The sequence below is a fragment of the Pantherophis guttatus genome, chromosome 3 (genome assembly GCF_059756535.1).
Source record: "Pantherophis guttatus breed Tessera chromosome 3, ASM5975653v1, whole genome shotgun sequence".
In the NCBI taxonomy this organism is placed as follows: Eukaryota; Metazoa; Chordata; class Lepidosauria; order Squamata; family Colubridae; genus Pantherophis; species Pantherophis guttatus.
This window is the reverse complement of record NC_142065.1, coordinates 7894923-7910557: the sequence shown is the minus strand read 5'-3', so window position 1 is coordinate 7910557 and position 15635 is coordinate 7894923. Positions and strand designations below refer to the sequence as shown.

Genomic DNA, 15635 nt, shown 5'->3' with positions numbered 1-15635 from the left:
GAAGAAAACAGCAGGTTTCGCACATGGAGTGGTCAAAAAAGTCAAGATGGCGATCCCAACAGTGTAACAAAGGTCGATCTGTGGGGCAATCAATCAATCTATCATCTATCTACCTATCTATCTATCTACCTATCTATCTATCTATCTATCCAGGAAGTCCTTGACTTATGACACAGTTGGGGCCTGAGTTTCCATTGCTATGTAATGCAGTTGTTAAGTGAGTCACACCAATTTCTCAACCTTTGTTAACCCAAAGGTTCTTTTTTTCAAGAGACTTTATGTTTTTTCTTTGAAGACATTTCGCTTCTCATCCAAGAAGCTTCTTCAGCTCTGGACTGGATAGTGGGAAATGAAAGGATTTATAAATTCGTGGTCATGGTTGTTTCAAAGGTGCTTTTTCAAGAGGGAACTGGACTTTTTGTTTTTTGTTTGAATATACGTTTTGCTATAGGGGGGAACGGAAGGATTTATAAATCCCCCACCATCCAGTCAGAGCTGAAGAAGCTTCTTGGATGAGAAGCGAAACGTCTTCAAAGAAAAACCAGAAAGCCCAGTTGCCTCTTGAAAAAAAGCACCTTTGGGACAACTGGATGACTGAGAGTCTCCGTAGACATCTCTATTTTTAAGCAAATCCTTGCGGTTTTTAAATGAATCACTCAGCGGTGAAGCGAATCTAGCTTTCCCTATGGACTTTGCTTAGCTGAGGGGCTCTGAGGGGGGGAGAGCACGTGACTCAGGGCGTTACTGCCATCCTAAATACTACATGCCAGTTGCCAAGTGGCCCGATTTTAATGACGTCACTGGGAGGATATCCCGACACGTAAGTGCGAGGACTGGCTTGAGAGACACACGGTGCAGGTAGGGCGCAGGGGACTCTTTAAAATTCCCGGGCAGGGAAGAAGGGAGGGAGGCTGACGGAGAGCCCGAGGCCCCGCCTGAAAGATTTTCCCGCCTCCAGCCTGCCTGAGAGGCCCGTTAGAGGAGTCGGCTTCGGCCTTCCTCCCTGAGCGGGCTTGGGACTCCTCGCGGGGGAGAAAAGAACGAAGCCCTGACGCGCCTCTCCTCCTCCTTCGCCCCTTCAGGAGGACCGACGAGCCCGGCTGAGGAAGAAAGCGCCGGCCGAGAGGAGAGGAGCAGCCTTGCCCACCTTTACATCAATAGTAAATGTGGGTAATGAGATAAATAGGGAAAGCCTTCTTGAGGGGTTTATATAGCTATGATGCTCTCTCTCTTCCTTCAATTACATCTTACCTCAGCCTGACCAATCTTGCCTGATACTTAAGGAAAAGGCCCCTAAGCAGCGTAATATTATACATCTTGTTCACCCAAAAGTCATTCCTATACTGCCATACATCTTATTAAAATGTATGTTCCTCTTTTTTGAAGGTATGCCCTTTAGAGATATTCTGACTCCAACAAAGGGTAAATCCGAAGAATCTGGGTGCGAAATGTTTGTAAGTAATGGCAATAAAGAACTAAATAATGAATAAATGCCATTTTTAATTTATTTTATATCAAATTTATATATCGCCCTTCTCCCTGAGGACTCAGGGCAGTGTACAGCCAAAGTAAAAACAAACTACAAACATTAAAATACAATTAAAAAGATATATATATATGGCCCCATAATTAAAAAACAATGACAAAACAATTAAAAACATTTTAAAAAGTGTTAGGCCAGCCCAGCTTGCTGAAAAAAGGAAGTTTTAAAGGCACGGTGGACTTTGCTTGGCTGAGAGGCTCTGAGAGGAGAGATCACTTGATTCGGGGACGTTGCAGCCACCCTAAGTAATACATGCCGGTTGCCAAGTGCCCACATTTTAATGATGATGTGACTGGGAGGATATCGCACCGCGTAAGTGTGCATCTGGATGGAGGGTCTTGCCTGGCAGACTCTAGGGCAGGAAGGGAGGGAGAGAGGCTCACGTGGAACCCGAGCCCTGTCCTGAAATGCGGGGCAGAAGGATTTGCCTGCCTCCAGCCTGCGTGAAACTTCCGTGAGAGGTGGTGGCTTAGGTCTCCCTCCCCGGGCGGACCTGGGACTTTTCTCGGTGGGAAAGGAGCAAAGCCCTGACGCACCTCTCCTCCTCCTTTGCCCTTTCAGGAGGACGGACGACGCCGGCGGAAAAAGAAAGCACCGGTGGAGAGGAGAGAAGCAGCCCTGCCCACCTCAGGCACGGCTTCCCTGGGGAGGCGAAGGCGGGAAGAAAATATTGGCTGTTCTGTGGCTGCAGAAGAGCCACTGCAAACAGGATGGGCTGGAGCCAAAGAGGACCACGTGAAAGGGGGATGCCGAGAGTGAAAATCAGGGAGAAGGAGGGAACAAGCGGCGCCCTCGAGATGCTTCCGGAGCATGTAGAGTCCTTCAGTATAGACAGACAACACAGGAATCCCCAAAGAAGAAGAACCCACCAGCGGGAAAAGAAATACGAATGCACAGAATGTGAAAAACTCTTCAAAACTGATCAGCAGTTTCAAAACCATCTGAGAACCCACTCAGCAGAAAAACCATATCAGTGCCAGGAATGTGGAAAGAGCTTCTGTATGAGGGGATATCTTGATAATCATCAAAGAATTCACACAGGAGAAAAACCCTATAAATGCCTAGATTGTGGAAAGAGTTTTACTCAGGGTGGACACCTCCGTCAACATCAAAGAATTCACACAGGAGAAAAACCATATCAGTGCCAGGAATGTGGAAAGAGCTTCAGTGTGAGGGGACATCTTGATAATCATCAAAGAATTCACACAGGAGAAAAACCCTACAAATGCCTGGATTGTGGAAAGAGTTTTACTCAGGGTGGACACCTCCGTGAACATCAAAGAATTCACACAGGAGAAAAACCATATAAATGCCTGGAGTGTGGAAAGAGCTTTACTTTGGGTTGGCAACTCCGTCGACATCAAAGAATTCACATTGGAGAAAAACCCTATAAATGCCTGGAGTGTGGAAAGAGCTTTACACTGGGTGAACAACTCCGTCGACATCAAAGAATTCACACTGGAGAAAAACCCTATAAATGCCTGGAGTGTGGAAAGAGCTTTACCCTGGGCAGACACCTCCATCTCCATCAAATAATTCACACTGGAGAAAAACCTTACAAATGCCTGGAGTGTGGAAAGAGCTTTACCCTGGGCGGACACCTCCATCAACATCAAAGAATTCACATTGGAGAAAAACCGTACAAATGCCTGGAGTGTGGAAAGAGCTTTCTTCGGGATGAACACCTCCGTCAACATCAAAGAATTCACACAGGAGAAAAACCCTATAAATGCCTGGAGTGTGGAAATAGCTTTACCCTGGGCAGATACCTCCATCAACATCAAAGAATTCACACTGGAGAAAAACCCTACAAATGCCTGGAGTGTGGGAAGAGTTTTGTTCGGGATGAACACCTCCGTAAACATCAAAGAATTCACACAGGAGAAAAACCATATAAATGTATGGAGTGTGGAAAAAGCTTTACTCAGGGTGTTCATATCCGTCAACATCAAAGAATTCACACTGGAGAAAAACCCTACAAATGCCTGGACTGTGGAAAGAGCTTTACTCTGGGTGGAAGCCTCCGTCAACATCAAAGAATTCACACAGGAGAAAAACCCTATAAATGCGTGGAGTGTGGAAAGAGTTTTACTCAAGGTGGACACCTCCATGAACATCAAAAAATTCACATTGGAGACAAACTTTAGAAATGCCTGGACTGTGGAAAGAGCTTTACTCTGGGTGGAAGCCTCCGTCAACATCAAAGAATTCACACAGGAGAAAAACCCTATAAATGCCTGGAGTGTGGAAATAGTTTTACTCAGGGTGGACACCTTTGTCAACGTCAAAGAATTCACACAGGAGAAAAACCATGTAACTTCTTGGAGTATGGAAAGAGTTTTATTGACAGCATGGCTAATATGTTTCAGTAATCAGGAAATCAGTTCAGCTGTGGATGAATTGCTCTAAAGTTTATCAAGATATAAGAAACTACTATTGATTACTGACGCAACTAAACCTAAAAAGGCAGGTTTCTGGATATTTACACTTCATTGCCATCTCAAATAGTATGTGTCAACCTGAGCAAGGACTGTATCATCAACTCAAATATTCCAAGGTATATAAATTTCTGAAACATTTTACTATACTTTCCATAAGTAGTCAGTAAATAGTAACCACAGTTAACTTGGGTTTTTACTATTGTTTTATTGCTGTTATATAAAAGGAACATTTTACCCCCTACTTTATTCTTATGGTTTGTTTAGGAGTTTTGCTGTTCTGTGTTACCTCATAGCGTAATTTGAATTATATTACAAATTATTAAGTGTTTTGCCTCATCACCTTTTTCTTACAAATGAGTCTACATCTTGCAGATTGTGCAAGGGATATGAGTGTAACAGTATTCAATTGTACATACTTATATAATCATTGCAAATTTAATTCAGTGGTGCTGTAGTTTAATATATTACTTAGCAAGGTGGGCCAGAGTCAGTCTTTCCCTTTAAGTAGTAGAGGTTCATGCTGAAGCCAACCTTCAACAGCTACAGCTCCTGGGACTTCCGGTTGGGTCCGCAAGCTTTGAAGACGCTCTTTTACGAGCGCCCGATCCCCGGTTCCGTAAAAGCCCCAGAACAGCCGAAAAACAGCTGTCTGGAGGCTTGGAACCCTCTCCCCGGGCAAAGGGGAGAGAGAAGAGTCGACAGGCGGAGGTAGAGCCCCCCAAGTGCGCTAGGAGAAATCCTGGGGCGCAAAGGGTGTGGGCACCCTATTGAAGCCTGTCAAGCTGCTCCGGACCAGGGACGACTTCGCCAAAGCGGAACTAGAAGCTGCGACCAAAATCTGCTGAAAATCAATGGGGGGACTTTTAACATCTTTACTTTGATCGCAGACAGAGCAAATCAGGAGAAAACAAAAAGGAAAACTTGCAAGTAAAACTTTAACTCCGTTTTAAAATGCAGAAAATGGCGCCTGAGGGCGAGAGGAGGAAACTACCAGGGAAAGTGCTTGTTAAGGCTTGTTAACGTTTGCAACAGTGATACAGCTACTGGATTACACCCTAAGAGAAAGTTTTAAAGTGGAAGCGGCCAGGGAAAGAATTTGGTATTGAGGAAAAGAATTTGGTACTGACTTTAACTAAAATCTGGTTTTTATACTGTGTGGAAAAGAGTTGAATTGTTGTCCTGATAGCTGGATGAATACAAAGTGGCTGAAATATGGCTGACAATAGGGCTGGTGAATCAGCAAATTTCCAAGCCATGACTGTTCAGGCTTTTCAAGAACTTTTAGACTCTTTTACTTCTGTCCTGTTGGATACAATTGAAAGGGCTTTTCCAAAAAAAACAGCTTGGGAAAATATAAGCAGTTGTTAGAGGGACAGCAGGAAATTATTCAGAGGAATTTGTTTTTGGAAAATCAAGAGATGGACAGGATTAAGAGACAGGCTAGCACAGCTGAAACAAAGGTTTTGGTGGATGTTTCCATTCAAATGACAGAAAAGCAACAAATAGTTTCTTTATTGCAAGCTGACAATCTTTATGGCAACAAATTTTGGTTATATGGACAAAGAAATGGACTGAACGATTATACAAGCAAGAAGAGACGAACTGGGGACTTCAAGTTAGAAAACGCGACCTCAAGAAGAGAGCGAGTATTTCAGAAACATCAACCTCAAATCACCATTTTAAAAGTTTCAAAAATAAAATTGGGGGGACTGTTGAAAGAATTTATTAAAAAAAAGGATTGGAAAAAATATAGAAAGAAGAGAAGAACAGAAGATTAAGAAAGATATCTTCCTGTGGATTTTGAAATTGGCATCGGGCAAATATGTGTTTTAATGGTATTAAGAGATTTTTAAAATGTTTAACATAAGGTTATATTACTTTAAAAGATATATGAGATAAATTGTATAAGCTTTTAAGATGCCTAACCCTTTGAAGCGAAGAGGATTAATGTTAAATTCAGAATTTTATTGCAAAATGATAATTAGTTTTGGATAGTAAAGGGCTGCTCTCTAAAAAGTTAGAGGTATTAAGACGGTTAATTGAAAATTTGAAAGCCATCCTGTAGATTTTGAAATTTATATTTGGTAGATAAGTGTTTCAAAGGTATTAAGAGATTTTTAAAAGGTTTAACATAAGACTATATTATTTTAAAAGATATATGAGATAAAATGTGTAAGATTTTAAGATGAAAAAAATTTCTTTTTTTTTTCTTTCTCTTTGAAGAAAAGAGGATTAACATTAAACTCAGAATTTCACTAGGGAGTAATGTTCAAAAAGAATGATGTTCGAGGGTATAGAAATGGAATTTATTCATGATTTTTACTGTTTGTAAAACTGCTAAAGTATCGGATTATACATCAAGAAAAGTTTGTTTTTTATATAAGTAGGAAGAATGAATTTAATTTAATTGGTTTTGAGAATTTATAAAAGGGAGGTTGATGAATTGGAGCAAAGGGAGTTAAAGAACATGTGGGAGTTTTGAACTCTATAATTTGTTAGTTTATTTTAGCATATGTTTGTTAGATGCTATACCCTGTTTTTGCTCTGGGAAGTCGGGGTGGGGGGGTGAGGGGGGAGGGTGGGATAAGGGATGGGGGGGGGAAAGTGGTGAATAGTGAAATGTTTTAGCAGAAGAAAATATCCATGAGTAGAATACAGGAGTTGCTCAGACACTAAAGGAGGAAAATATTTCACAGCAAAGAAGTTAGAAAGGAGAGAGGAGGAGGGGGTAGAAAGAGGAGAGGGAGGGTGAGGAATGGAAGAAAGGAGAGGAGGAAGGGAAGGGGACAGGAGTAGGAGTGAAGGTGAGAGGGGGGAAAAGAAGAGAGAAATGGGGGAAAGGTAAAGGAAGTAGGATGAGGTGGGAGAGGAGGCAGGAGAAAGTAGGAGAGAAGAGGAGGGAGGGAAGGGAAAGAAAGGAGAAGAAGGTTTGTTGTGGAATGAGGGAAAAAAGAGAAGAAGAGCAACTCCGAATGTAATTAAAATGTCTTATTTTAATGCTTTCTTTAAGGGAAACATGTATATGTAGGATGTCTTATGTATAAGAAAATGTACAATTTCTATTATGTGGGGAAGGGGAAAGGGGGGGGGGGAGAAAATTGTTTGTATTTCTTATAAAACTTTTCAATAAAAATAAAATTAAAAAAAAAAAACAGCTACAGCTCCTTTATCTTCTCTTCCTGGCTCTGTAAATATACCCCAAGTATGAACTACTTGCACCTCAGCCTTTCCATCTTGGCTGGAATACATCTCTCCCAATACAGTTGATGGGCAGCAAGCAGAGAAAGCCAGATGTATGCCACAGTATCCAAAGCTGCTTCCTCTCAGGTGTCGTCTCAGTGCCAAATGTAACCCCTCTCTCCAAAGTAGCTTTGTGATCCAGCTTTAGAGACCATGTTAAGTTTTTCCGATTACTATTTTTAAGGCAAGAGGAGGGGGAATGTTTGAACACATGACATAAGGTAATCTTACTACCTGTAATTGACTTGTAATCACTTAGGAAGCAGGTAAATCTTATTTCATTCTTTGACAAAATCATTAAATTAGTGGACCAGCGAAATGCTGGGGATATAGTATACTTGGATTTCAGTAAGGCATTTGACAAACTAGACCACAGCCTACTGCTTGATAACTTATAAAAATGTAGGTTAGACAGCATCAATGCCAGATGGATTCATAAGTGATAGACAAACCACTCTCAACATGCAGTCCTTAGTGGAGCTGTACCTATTTGGAGGAAAATAAGCAGTGAAGTTCCCCACAGTTCTGTCTTAGGCCCAGTGCATTTCAACATCTTCATAAACAATTAGATGGGATATAAGGAGAACTCATCAGATTTGCAGATGACACCAAGCTGGCAGCAATAGCCAACACTCCAAATATAGGCTCAGGAATCAGATGGATCTTCATAGTCTTGAACTCTGGGCCCATGTAACAAAATGAAATTCATTTGTGAGAAAAGTTAAGTTTTACCTAGACAAGAAAAAGCAAGTGTACAGGTAAGGAGACCAAGAGAAAGCATGTCTTAATGAGTATATGCTGTATTCTATTGGAAAGGTACAATTAAGAAGAACATGTTATTAGTTTGGTTAATAAGCCACATCAAGGGAACTATGATAGAAACTAAGGCCTCCTTCAGAAACCGGATTTTGACTAGATGAGGATGAAAAAAAGTGCTAATGTTAAACAAATAAGCGATGTAAAAAGAAAAAAGCACAAACTTTAGGGTGTTTCTGTGAGCTATTTTGAAAATGTGTGGAATGGAGGCCAAGGGGTGGAACTGAAAATAAAGTCCAACTTCTTGCTAATAACTCATAAATGAAGCCAGTCAGGACTGGATCTGTGTAAGATCTTCAAGAATCTAAACGAAGAATTGCTTATTATTGGAGCAAGACAAAAGAAAACAAAATCAAACCAGGTCCCGCAACCCAGAAATAAACTGGGAAAATCACCCAAGGAAACATGATGTCTAAAAATAAATTTTAACATGGATCAAGGAAGAATTTGTGAGTAATCCGCATTCAGGGTTGGAAAGCTTTATTAAAGGGAAAGCGTTAATATGAAGAACACTTAAGATGGCTTCTTAAAAGGTTCACTTATCTTTGAGAGCTGATAAGGTTTATAAGTACTGGAAATCCTCAACTTAAATCTAGGACAGGTGAAAAAGTTAGCCTACCACATTTTTTACTTTTCCACATCACTTTGAGCATGCTTGTATTTTGCAATGACAGCTGGTTTGGTGAAGGAGGGTAATACTTTCCAAATAATACAGAAAGAGATAACTGAATTTTTATGGAGGAAGCCATAGCCAGGAAAAAGGAGGCAGGAGAAATATATGGACCAAAATGTGTTTCAGAAAGAAAACAGCTTTATTAGCAATTTCCTGGAGCAAAATTAGAAACGAATATACTCCCCCCCCCCCAAAAAAAATTGAGGTGAATCTGCTGGATCCAGAGCCATCTGTTGACTGCGGTGGTGCATGACCAGTTGTGTATTGCATGAACACAATGCAAACCGGGCCTTTGTTGAGGAGCAACTTGACAGAGGAATTTAAAAGGCTGTCCAGCATTCAAGGAAGAATTAAACATACTAAACCAGTGTATATCTGCTGAGAAAAAATTAAATTCCCTGCTTGAGATGATCCGAAAATAATCTGAAAATAAGTCTGCATTAGGGGCATGGATTTTTTCTCCCAATTACTGTGATCACCCTCTAGAATAGTGTCTACTTTTTCAAGTCCCATATTTCAAAAACTAGAGTGGAAAATGGAAAACATATTAAAGAGTAAGGACAAAATGATAAGTGTGGTGGGTTGAAAACCACCTGTCTACACAGTATTTTTCAAACTCAGCAGCTCTTAAAATGCTTGGACTTCAATTCCCAGAATTTTCCAACCAACATGACTCGCTGGGGAATTTTGAGAATTGAAGTCCACACATCTTAAGAGTTCCTGAGTTTGAAAGACACTGCTCTAATAGCTGGAAGTTTTTTTACCACAGAAAAAGGGAAAAATAGGAAGATGTGTGAAGGGTTATAAAATTATCCCCAAAAATCCACATTTAAACTGCTAGTTTAGAAGAAAAGGATATTTTAAATGGAACCTCTGCAATATTGTTACTGTTGATCAAAAATCCTATGTGGATTGTAGACAGTTTAGCTGAGGTGTCTTTGGAATTTGAAGATTTAGCTACAGACAATTGATCTCTACCTATAGATGGTTTTCCTGTGAATTCTCTTTCTCAATAATCCTAAATATCTGGTAACAGAAAATAATGTTTTGTAGGTTCTTGGACTTCCTTAAACTTTGGAAAATATTATAGGGAAAATTTGTTTTGGAAAGAACAAGTGTAATGTTCACATTCAAAGTTGTTAACACCAACTGTCTGTGGAGATTTCCTTATCCCAAGAGCCAAAGGTAACCTCTATCTAAAATATATTATACCGGCCACTGTGAAGTACAACAGAATACATGTGGTCCTCACTTAATGATGCTAACTAGGAACAGAAACCATTGTTAAGCAACTCATTCATAAATTGAAAACCATGTGACTATGCCACTTAGTGTTACCTATTATGGCAGTCCCAGTTCCTGTTAAGTGAGGACTTCCTCTTTTACACTGGAATTGCTAGGAGACCCAATTTTTACATCAGTAGTAGATGTAGTAAAGAACTAAATGATGAATAAATGGCATAATTACCCTTTGCAGCAAAAAGAAAGAGAAAAGGAGGGAAAAGGAGGAAACTTTTGACAGTCTGACACTTAAAATGCTAGATCTGAAGCTTTGATGGCCTCTTAGCCATAGAGCAAGTATGATATGGGTAGTCCTTGAGTTACAACAATTCTTTTAGTGACCATTTGAAGTTACAAGGGCACTGAAAAAAGGGACTTGTGCCCATTTTTCACAGTTATGGCCATTGCAGCATCCCCCTGGACGCTTGGCAATTGAATCATATTTATGACAGTTGCAATGTCCTGGGGTCATGTGATCCCCTTTTGCGACCTTCTGACAAGCAAAGTCAATGGGGAAGCCAGATTCACTTAACAACCATGTTATTAACTTAACAACTGCAATGGTTCAATTAACAACAACGGTAAGAAACATCATAAAATGGGGCAATACTGACTTAAAAACTGTCTTGTTTAGCAATGGAATTTTAGCTGTCTGTTGAGAACTACCTGTATTTAAAGACAAACTTGAGACTGAAAGAAATAAAAATTTTTAAAATGATTGCGGTCATTCACCAGCACAGGCTGAAGAAAAATCAGAAGAAAGGAGCAGGTTTAGCCACATGAGATGGTCAAAAAAGTCAAGATGGCGATCACAACAGTGTGACAAAAAGTCCACATATGGAACAGAAATATGTGGTTTCTGTGTGCAATACATTAAATATCTATCTATCTATCTATCTATCTATCTATCTATCTATCTATCTATCTATCTATCTATCTAGGTAGTCCTTGACTTATGACACAGTTGAGACCAAAATTTCCATTGCTAAGCAATGCAGTTGTTAAATGAGTCACCCCAATTTCTCAACCTTTCTTTGTTAACCCAAAGGTGCTTTTTCCAAGAGGCAACTGGACTTTATGTTTTTGTTTGAATATATCTTTCCCTTCTCATCCAAGAAGCTTCTTCAGCTCAGACTGGATGGGGAGGAGGAGGTGAATGGAAGGATTTATAAATTCCCCACCATCCAGTCAGAGCTGAAGAAGCATAGTACATAAAATTATCTGCTACAGTGTTCTACCTGTCAATGACTACTTCAGCTTCAACCACAACAATACACGAGCACACAATAGATACAAACTTAAGGTAAACCGCTTCAAACTCGATTGCAGAAAATAAGACTTCAGCAACAGAGTGATCAATGCCTGGAATGCACTACCTGACTCTGTGGTTTCTTTCCCCAAACCCCTAAAATTTTAATCTTAAACTGTCTACTGTTGACCTCACCCCATTCCTAAGAGGTCTGTAAGGGGCGTGCATAAGTGCAGCAGTGTGCCTACCCTCCCTGTCTTAATATTCCTTTTTACTTACGCTTTTCATGTATTCAAATTATGTTTACACTTTTTACCTGAAATCTTATATATGCTTGACAAATAAATAAACTTAAACTTGAACTTCTTGGAACCAGAAAGTCCAGTTGCCTCTTGAAAGAAAAAGAAAAAAAAGGCACCCTTGGGACAACCATCACCTTAATGACTGAGAGTCTCGTAGACATCTCTATTTGTTAAGCAAATCCTTGCAATTTTTAAATGGATCACTCCGCGGTTAAGCCAATCCAGCTGTCCTTATGGACTTTGCTTGGCTGAGTGTGGGGGGGGTGGTCTGAGAGGGGGGGATCACGTGACTCGGAGACGTTGCAGCCATCCTAAATAATTCATACCGGTTGCCAGGCGCCCGGATTTTAATGACGTCACTGGGAGGCTATCGTGACGCGTAGCTGGACCGAGGGTCTTGCCTGACAGACACCCGGTGCAGGTAGGGTGCAGGGGACGCTTTAAGACTCCCGGGCAAGGAAGGAGGGAGAGGGAAGCTGACGGGGAGCCTGAGTCCTGTCCTGAAAGGCGGGTCGTAAGGATTTGCCCGCCTCCAGGCTGCTTGAGAGGCCCATGAAAGGCGGCGGCTTCGGTCTTCTTCCCCGGGCGGGCTTGGAACTCCTCTCGGTGGGAAAGGGACAAAGCCCTGACGCGCCTCTCCTCCTCCTTCGCCCCTTCAGGAGGACTGACGAGCCCGGCGGAGAAAGAAAGCGCCGCCCGAGAGGAGAGGAGAAACTCTGCCCACCTCAGGCGCGGCTTCCCTGGGAGGCGGCGGCGGGAAGAAAATCCCGGCCGCTCCGTGGCTGCAGAAGAGCCGCCCACAAACGGGATGAATCGGAGCCAAAGGGGGAGAATCGGGGAGAGGGAGGGAAAGGCGGGAAGAAGCGGAGCCCCCGAGATGGTCCCGGAGTGCGGAGAGTCCTTCAGCACAGACCGAAAACGCGGGAATCCCCAAAGAAGAATCATCTACCAGGGAGAAAAGAAACACGAATGTACAGAATGTGAAAAATCCTTCAAAACTAATCAACAACTTCAAAACCACCTGAGAACCCACTCAGGAGAAAAACCATATCAGTGCGAGGAATGTGGAAAGAGCTTCAGTGTGAGGGGAAATCTTTGTAGACATCAAATAATTCACACCGGAGAAAAACCATATCAGTGTGTGGAATGTGGAAAGAGCTTCAATCTGAGGAGAACTCTTGATAATCATCAAAGAATTCACACAGGAGAAAAGCCTTATAAATGTGTGGAATGTGGAAAGCGCTTCCGACACACCAGTGGTCTTTATATACATCAAAGAATCCACTCAGGAGAAAAGTCTTACAGATGCCTGGAGTGTGGAAAGAGCTTCAATGTGAGGGGAAATTTTTATAATCATCAAAGAATTCACACTGGAGAAAAACCCTACAAATGCATGGAGTGTGGAAAGAGCTTTACTCAGGGTGGACACCTCCGTGAACATCAGAGAATTCACACTGGAGAAAAACCCTACAAATGCCTGGAGTGTGGAAAGAGCTTTGCTCAGGATGGACACCTCCGTCAACATCAGAGAATTCACACAGGAGAAAAACCATATAAATGTCTGGAATGTGGAAAGAGTTTCAATCAGATGGACAGTCTTTATAGGCATCAAAGAATCCACTCAGGAGAAAAATCTTGCAAATGCCTGGAGTGTGGAAAGAGCTTCAATGTGAGTGGAAATTTTTATAATCATCAAAGAATTCACACTGGAGAAAAACCCTACAAATGCATGGAGTGTGGAAAGAGCTTTACTCATAGTGGATCCCTCCATCAACATCAAAGAATTCACACTGGAGAAAAACCTTACAAATGCCTGGAGTGTGGAAAGAGCTTTACTCAGGGTGGACACCTCAGTAAACATCAAAGAATTCACATAGGGGAAAAACCCTACAAATGCCTGGAGTGTGGAAAGAGCTTTACTCAGGGTGGACACCTCCGTGAACATCAAAGAATTCACACAGGAGAAAAACCATATAAATGTCTGGAATGTGGAAAGAGCTTTACTCAGAGTGGATACCTCCGTCAACATCAAAGAATTCACACAGGAGAAAAACCATATAAATGCCAGAATTGTGGAAAGAGCTTCAGTCAGATGGGCAGTTTTTATACACATCAAAGAATCCACTCAGCAGAAAAACCCTACAAATGCCTGGAGTGTGGAAAGAGATTCAATGTCAAGGGAAGTTTTTATAGACATCAAAGAATTCACACCGGAGAAAAACCCTACACATGCCTGGAGTGTGGAAAGAGCTTCAATGTGAGGGGAAATTTTAATAATCATCAAAGAATTCACACTGGAGAAAAACCCTACAGATGCCTGGAGTGTGGAAAGACCTTTACTCAAGTTGGAAACCTCCGTCTCCATCAAAGAATTCACACTGGAGAAAAACCCTATAAATGCCTGCAGTGTGGAAAGAGCTTTGCTCGGGATGGACACCTCCATCAACATCAAAGAATTCACACAAGAGAAAAACTTTATAAATATCTGGAGTGTGGAAAGAGCTTCACTAACAGGAGAAATCTTTATAAACATCAAAGAAACCATTCAAATAGTTAAGAAAGTTAAATACTTGGGAATATACTTAATAGCAAGATGTGCAATGATAAAAGAAGACAATTATATAAAACTAGCTGGATACCCATTCTCCACTACAAAGCTATGTGATCGGGCTTGATGAATCAACACTTACACCTTGAAAATTAATGAGTAGTTACGAACGGCCTCTCCTCTCCCCTTCTCTCCCTCAGGCTGGCCCCACTGATCCTCTCCTATCCCTTTCTCTCCCTCAGGCTGGCCCCATTGATCCTCTCCTATACCCTTCTCTCCCTCAGGCTTGCCCCACAGAGGCCTCTCCTATCTTATCCCGTTCTCTCCCTCAGTCTAACTTCTTAGCATCAGAGCATTTTTCAGGTGGGGAGGGGAAGTAGAACATCTAAACTCCCAGCCCGCAGGCCAGATCAGTCATTCACTGGCCTTGCCCCCGCCCAAGTGGCAGTTGGAACAGAGTTCTTTTCAGGTGGGGAGGGAGAGTAGACTGTCTAACTCCTTAGCATCATAGCGTGTTAATAATATAAGAAATACTAATGATCTGATGGTCATTTCGAAAAATCCTTTCTTAGCGAGCACCTAGAAGCCAAGAGAAACATATGTGCCAAATTTCAAGTTTATAGGCTTTATGGTTCTGGAGATTTCGTGATGATGCATGTGAGTGATATTTCGCTTTAATATATATAGATTACTTAAGCAAATAAAATTAGATTTGGAAAAATGGAAAAATCTACATCATTGCTGGGAAGAATTGCCACAGTAAAAATGAATATTCTACCAAAATTGCTTTTCCTGTTCCGAACAGCACCTATAAAAATTGAAAAGAAATTTTTTTCATGATTTGAATAAATTGATTTTGTTTTACTGCTGTTACATAAAAGGAACATTTTACTCTCTCCTTTATTCTTAAGGTTTGTTATTAGCAGTTTTGTTGTTCTGTATTACCTCATAGTTTAATTTGAATTATATTACAAATTATTAAGTATTTTGCATGATCACGTTTTTCTTATAAACAAGTATATATAAACTTATAAACACAGCTTGCAAATTGTGCAAGGAATATGAGAGCAACAATATTCAATTGTACATTCTTATATAATCATTGAAATTTAATTCAGTCAATCAATCAGTGGTGCTATAGTTTAATATATTACTTAGTAAGGTGGGCCAGAGTCAGTCTTTCCCTTTCGGTAGTAAGGGTTCATGCTGAAGCCAACCTTCAACAGCGACAGCTCCTTTATCTTCACTTCCTGGCTCTGTAAATATACCCCAAGTATGAACTCCTTGCACCTCAGCCTTTCCATCTTGGCTGGAATACATCTCTCCCAACACAGCTGATGGGCAGCAAGCAGAGAAAGCCAGATGTATGCCACAGTATCCAAAGCTGCTTCCTTTCAGGTATCTTCTCGGTGCCAAATGTAACCCCTCTCTCCAAAGTAGCTTTGTCATCCAGCTTTAGAGACCTTTTGTTAAATTTTACCAATTACTGTTTTTAAGGCAAGAGGAGGGGGAATGTTTGAACACATAACATAAGGTAATCTT

General features: G+C 41.1%; 2 protein-coding genes across 4 annotated transcripts; both read left to right on the top strand.

Annotated features, from left to right (window-relative positions):
* Positions 1 to 784: 784 nt before the first annotated feature.
* Positions 785 to 4898, top strand: LOC117679399 (uncharacterized). 3 transcript variants are annotated; one of them, XM_087889007.1, is made up of 3 exons: positions 1080 to 1166; positions 1387 to 1454; positions 2105 to 4898. In XM_087889007.1, exon 3 carries the CDS (start codon positions 2254 to 2256, stop codon positions 3688 to 3690), a length of 1437 nt encoding a protein of 478 aa, XP_087745133.1. In that variant the 5' UTR covers positions 1080 to 1166; positions 1387 to 1454; positions 2105 to 2253; the 3' UTR covers positions 3691 to 4898. The 3 variants fall into 3 exon arrangements, with proteins under 3 accessions (XP_087745134.1, XP_087745135.1, XP_087745133.1); XM_087889008.1 differs by lacking the exons at positions 1080 to 1166; positions 1387 to 1454 and adding an exon at positions 785 to 858; XM_087889009.1 differs by lacking the exon at positions 1387 to 1454 and having other exon boundaries at positions 1077 to 1166.
* Positions 4899 to 11829: 6931 nt separating this feature from the next.
* Positions 11830 to 14989, top strand: LOC132709732 (uncharacterized). The gene is made up of 2 exons (XM_060684351.2): positions 11830 to 11966; positions 12205 to 14989. Exon 2 carries the CDS (start codon positions 12354 to 12356, stop codon positions 14100 to 14102), a length of 1749 nt encoding a protein of 582 aa, XP_060540334.2. The 5' UTR covers positions 11830 to 11966; positions 12205 to 12353; the 3' UTR covers positions 14103 to 14989.
* Positions 14990 to 15635: the final 646 nt, after the last annotated feature.

Excerpts from the sequence above, each read along its gene's own strand:
- LOC117679399 (XM_087889008.1), top strand. The coding sequence starts at position 2,254 with ATGGGCTGGAGCCAAAGAGGACCACGTGAAAGGGGGATGCCGAGAGTG.
- LOC132709732 (XM_060684351.2), top strand. The coding sequence starts at position 12,354 with ATGAATCGGAGCCAAAGGGGGAGAATCGGGGAGAGGGAGGGAAAGGCG.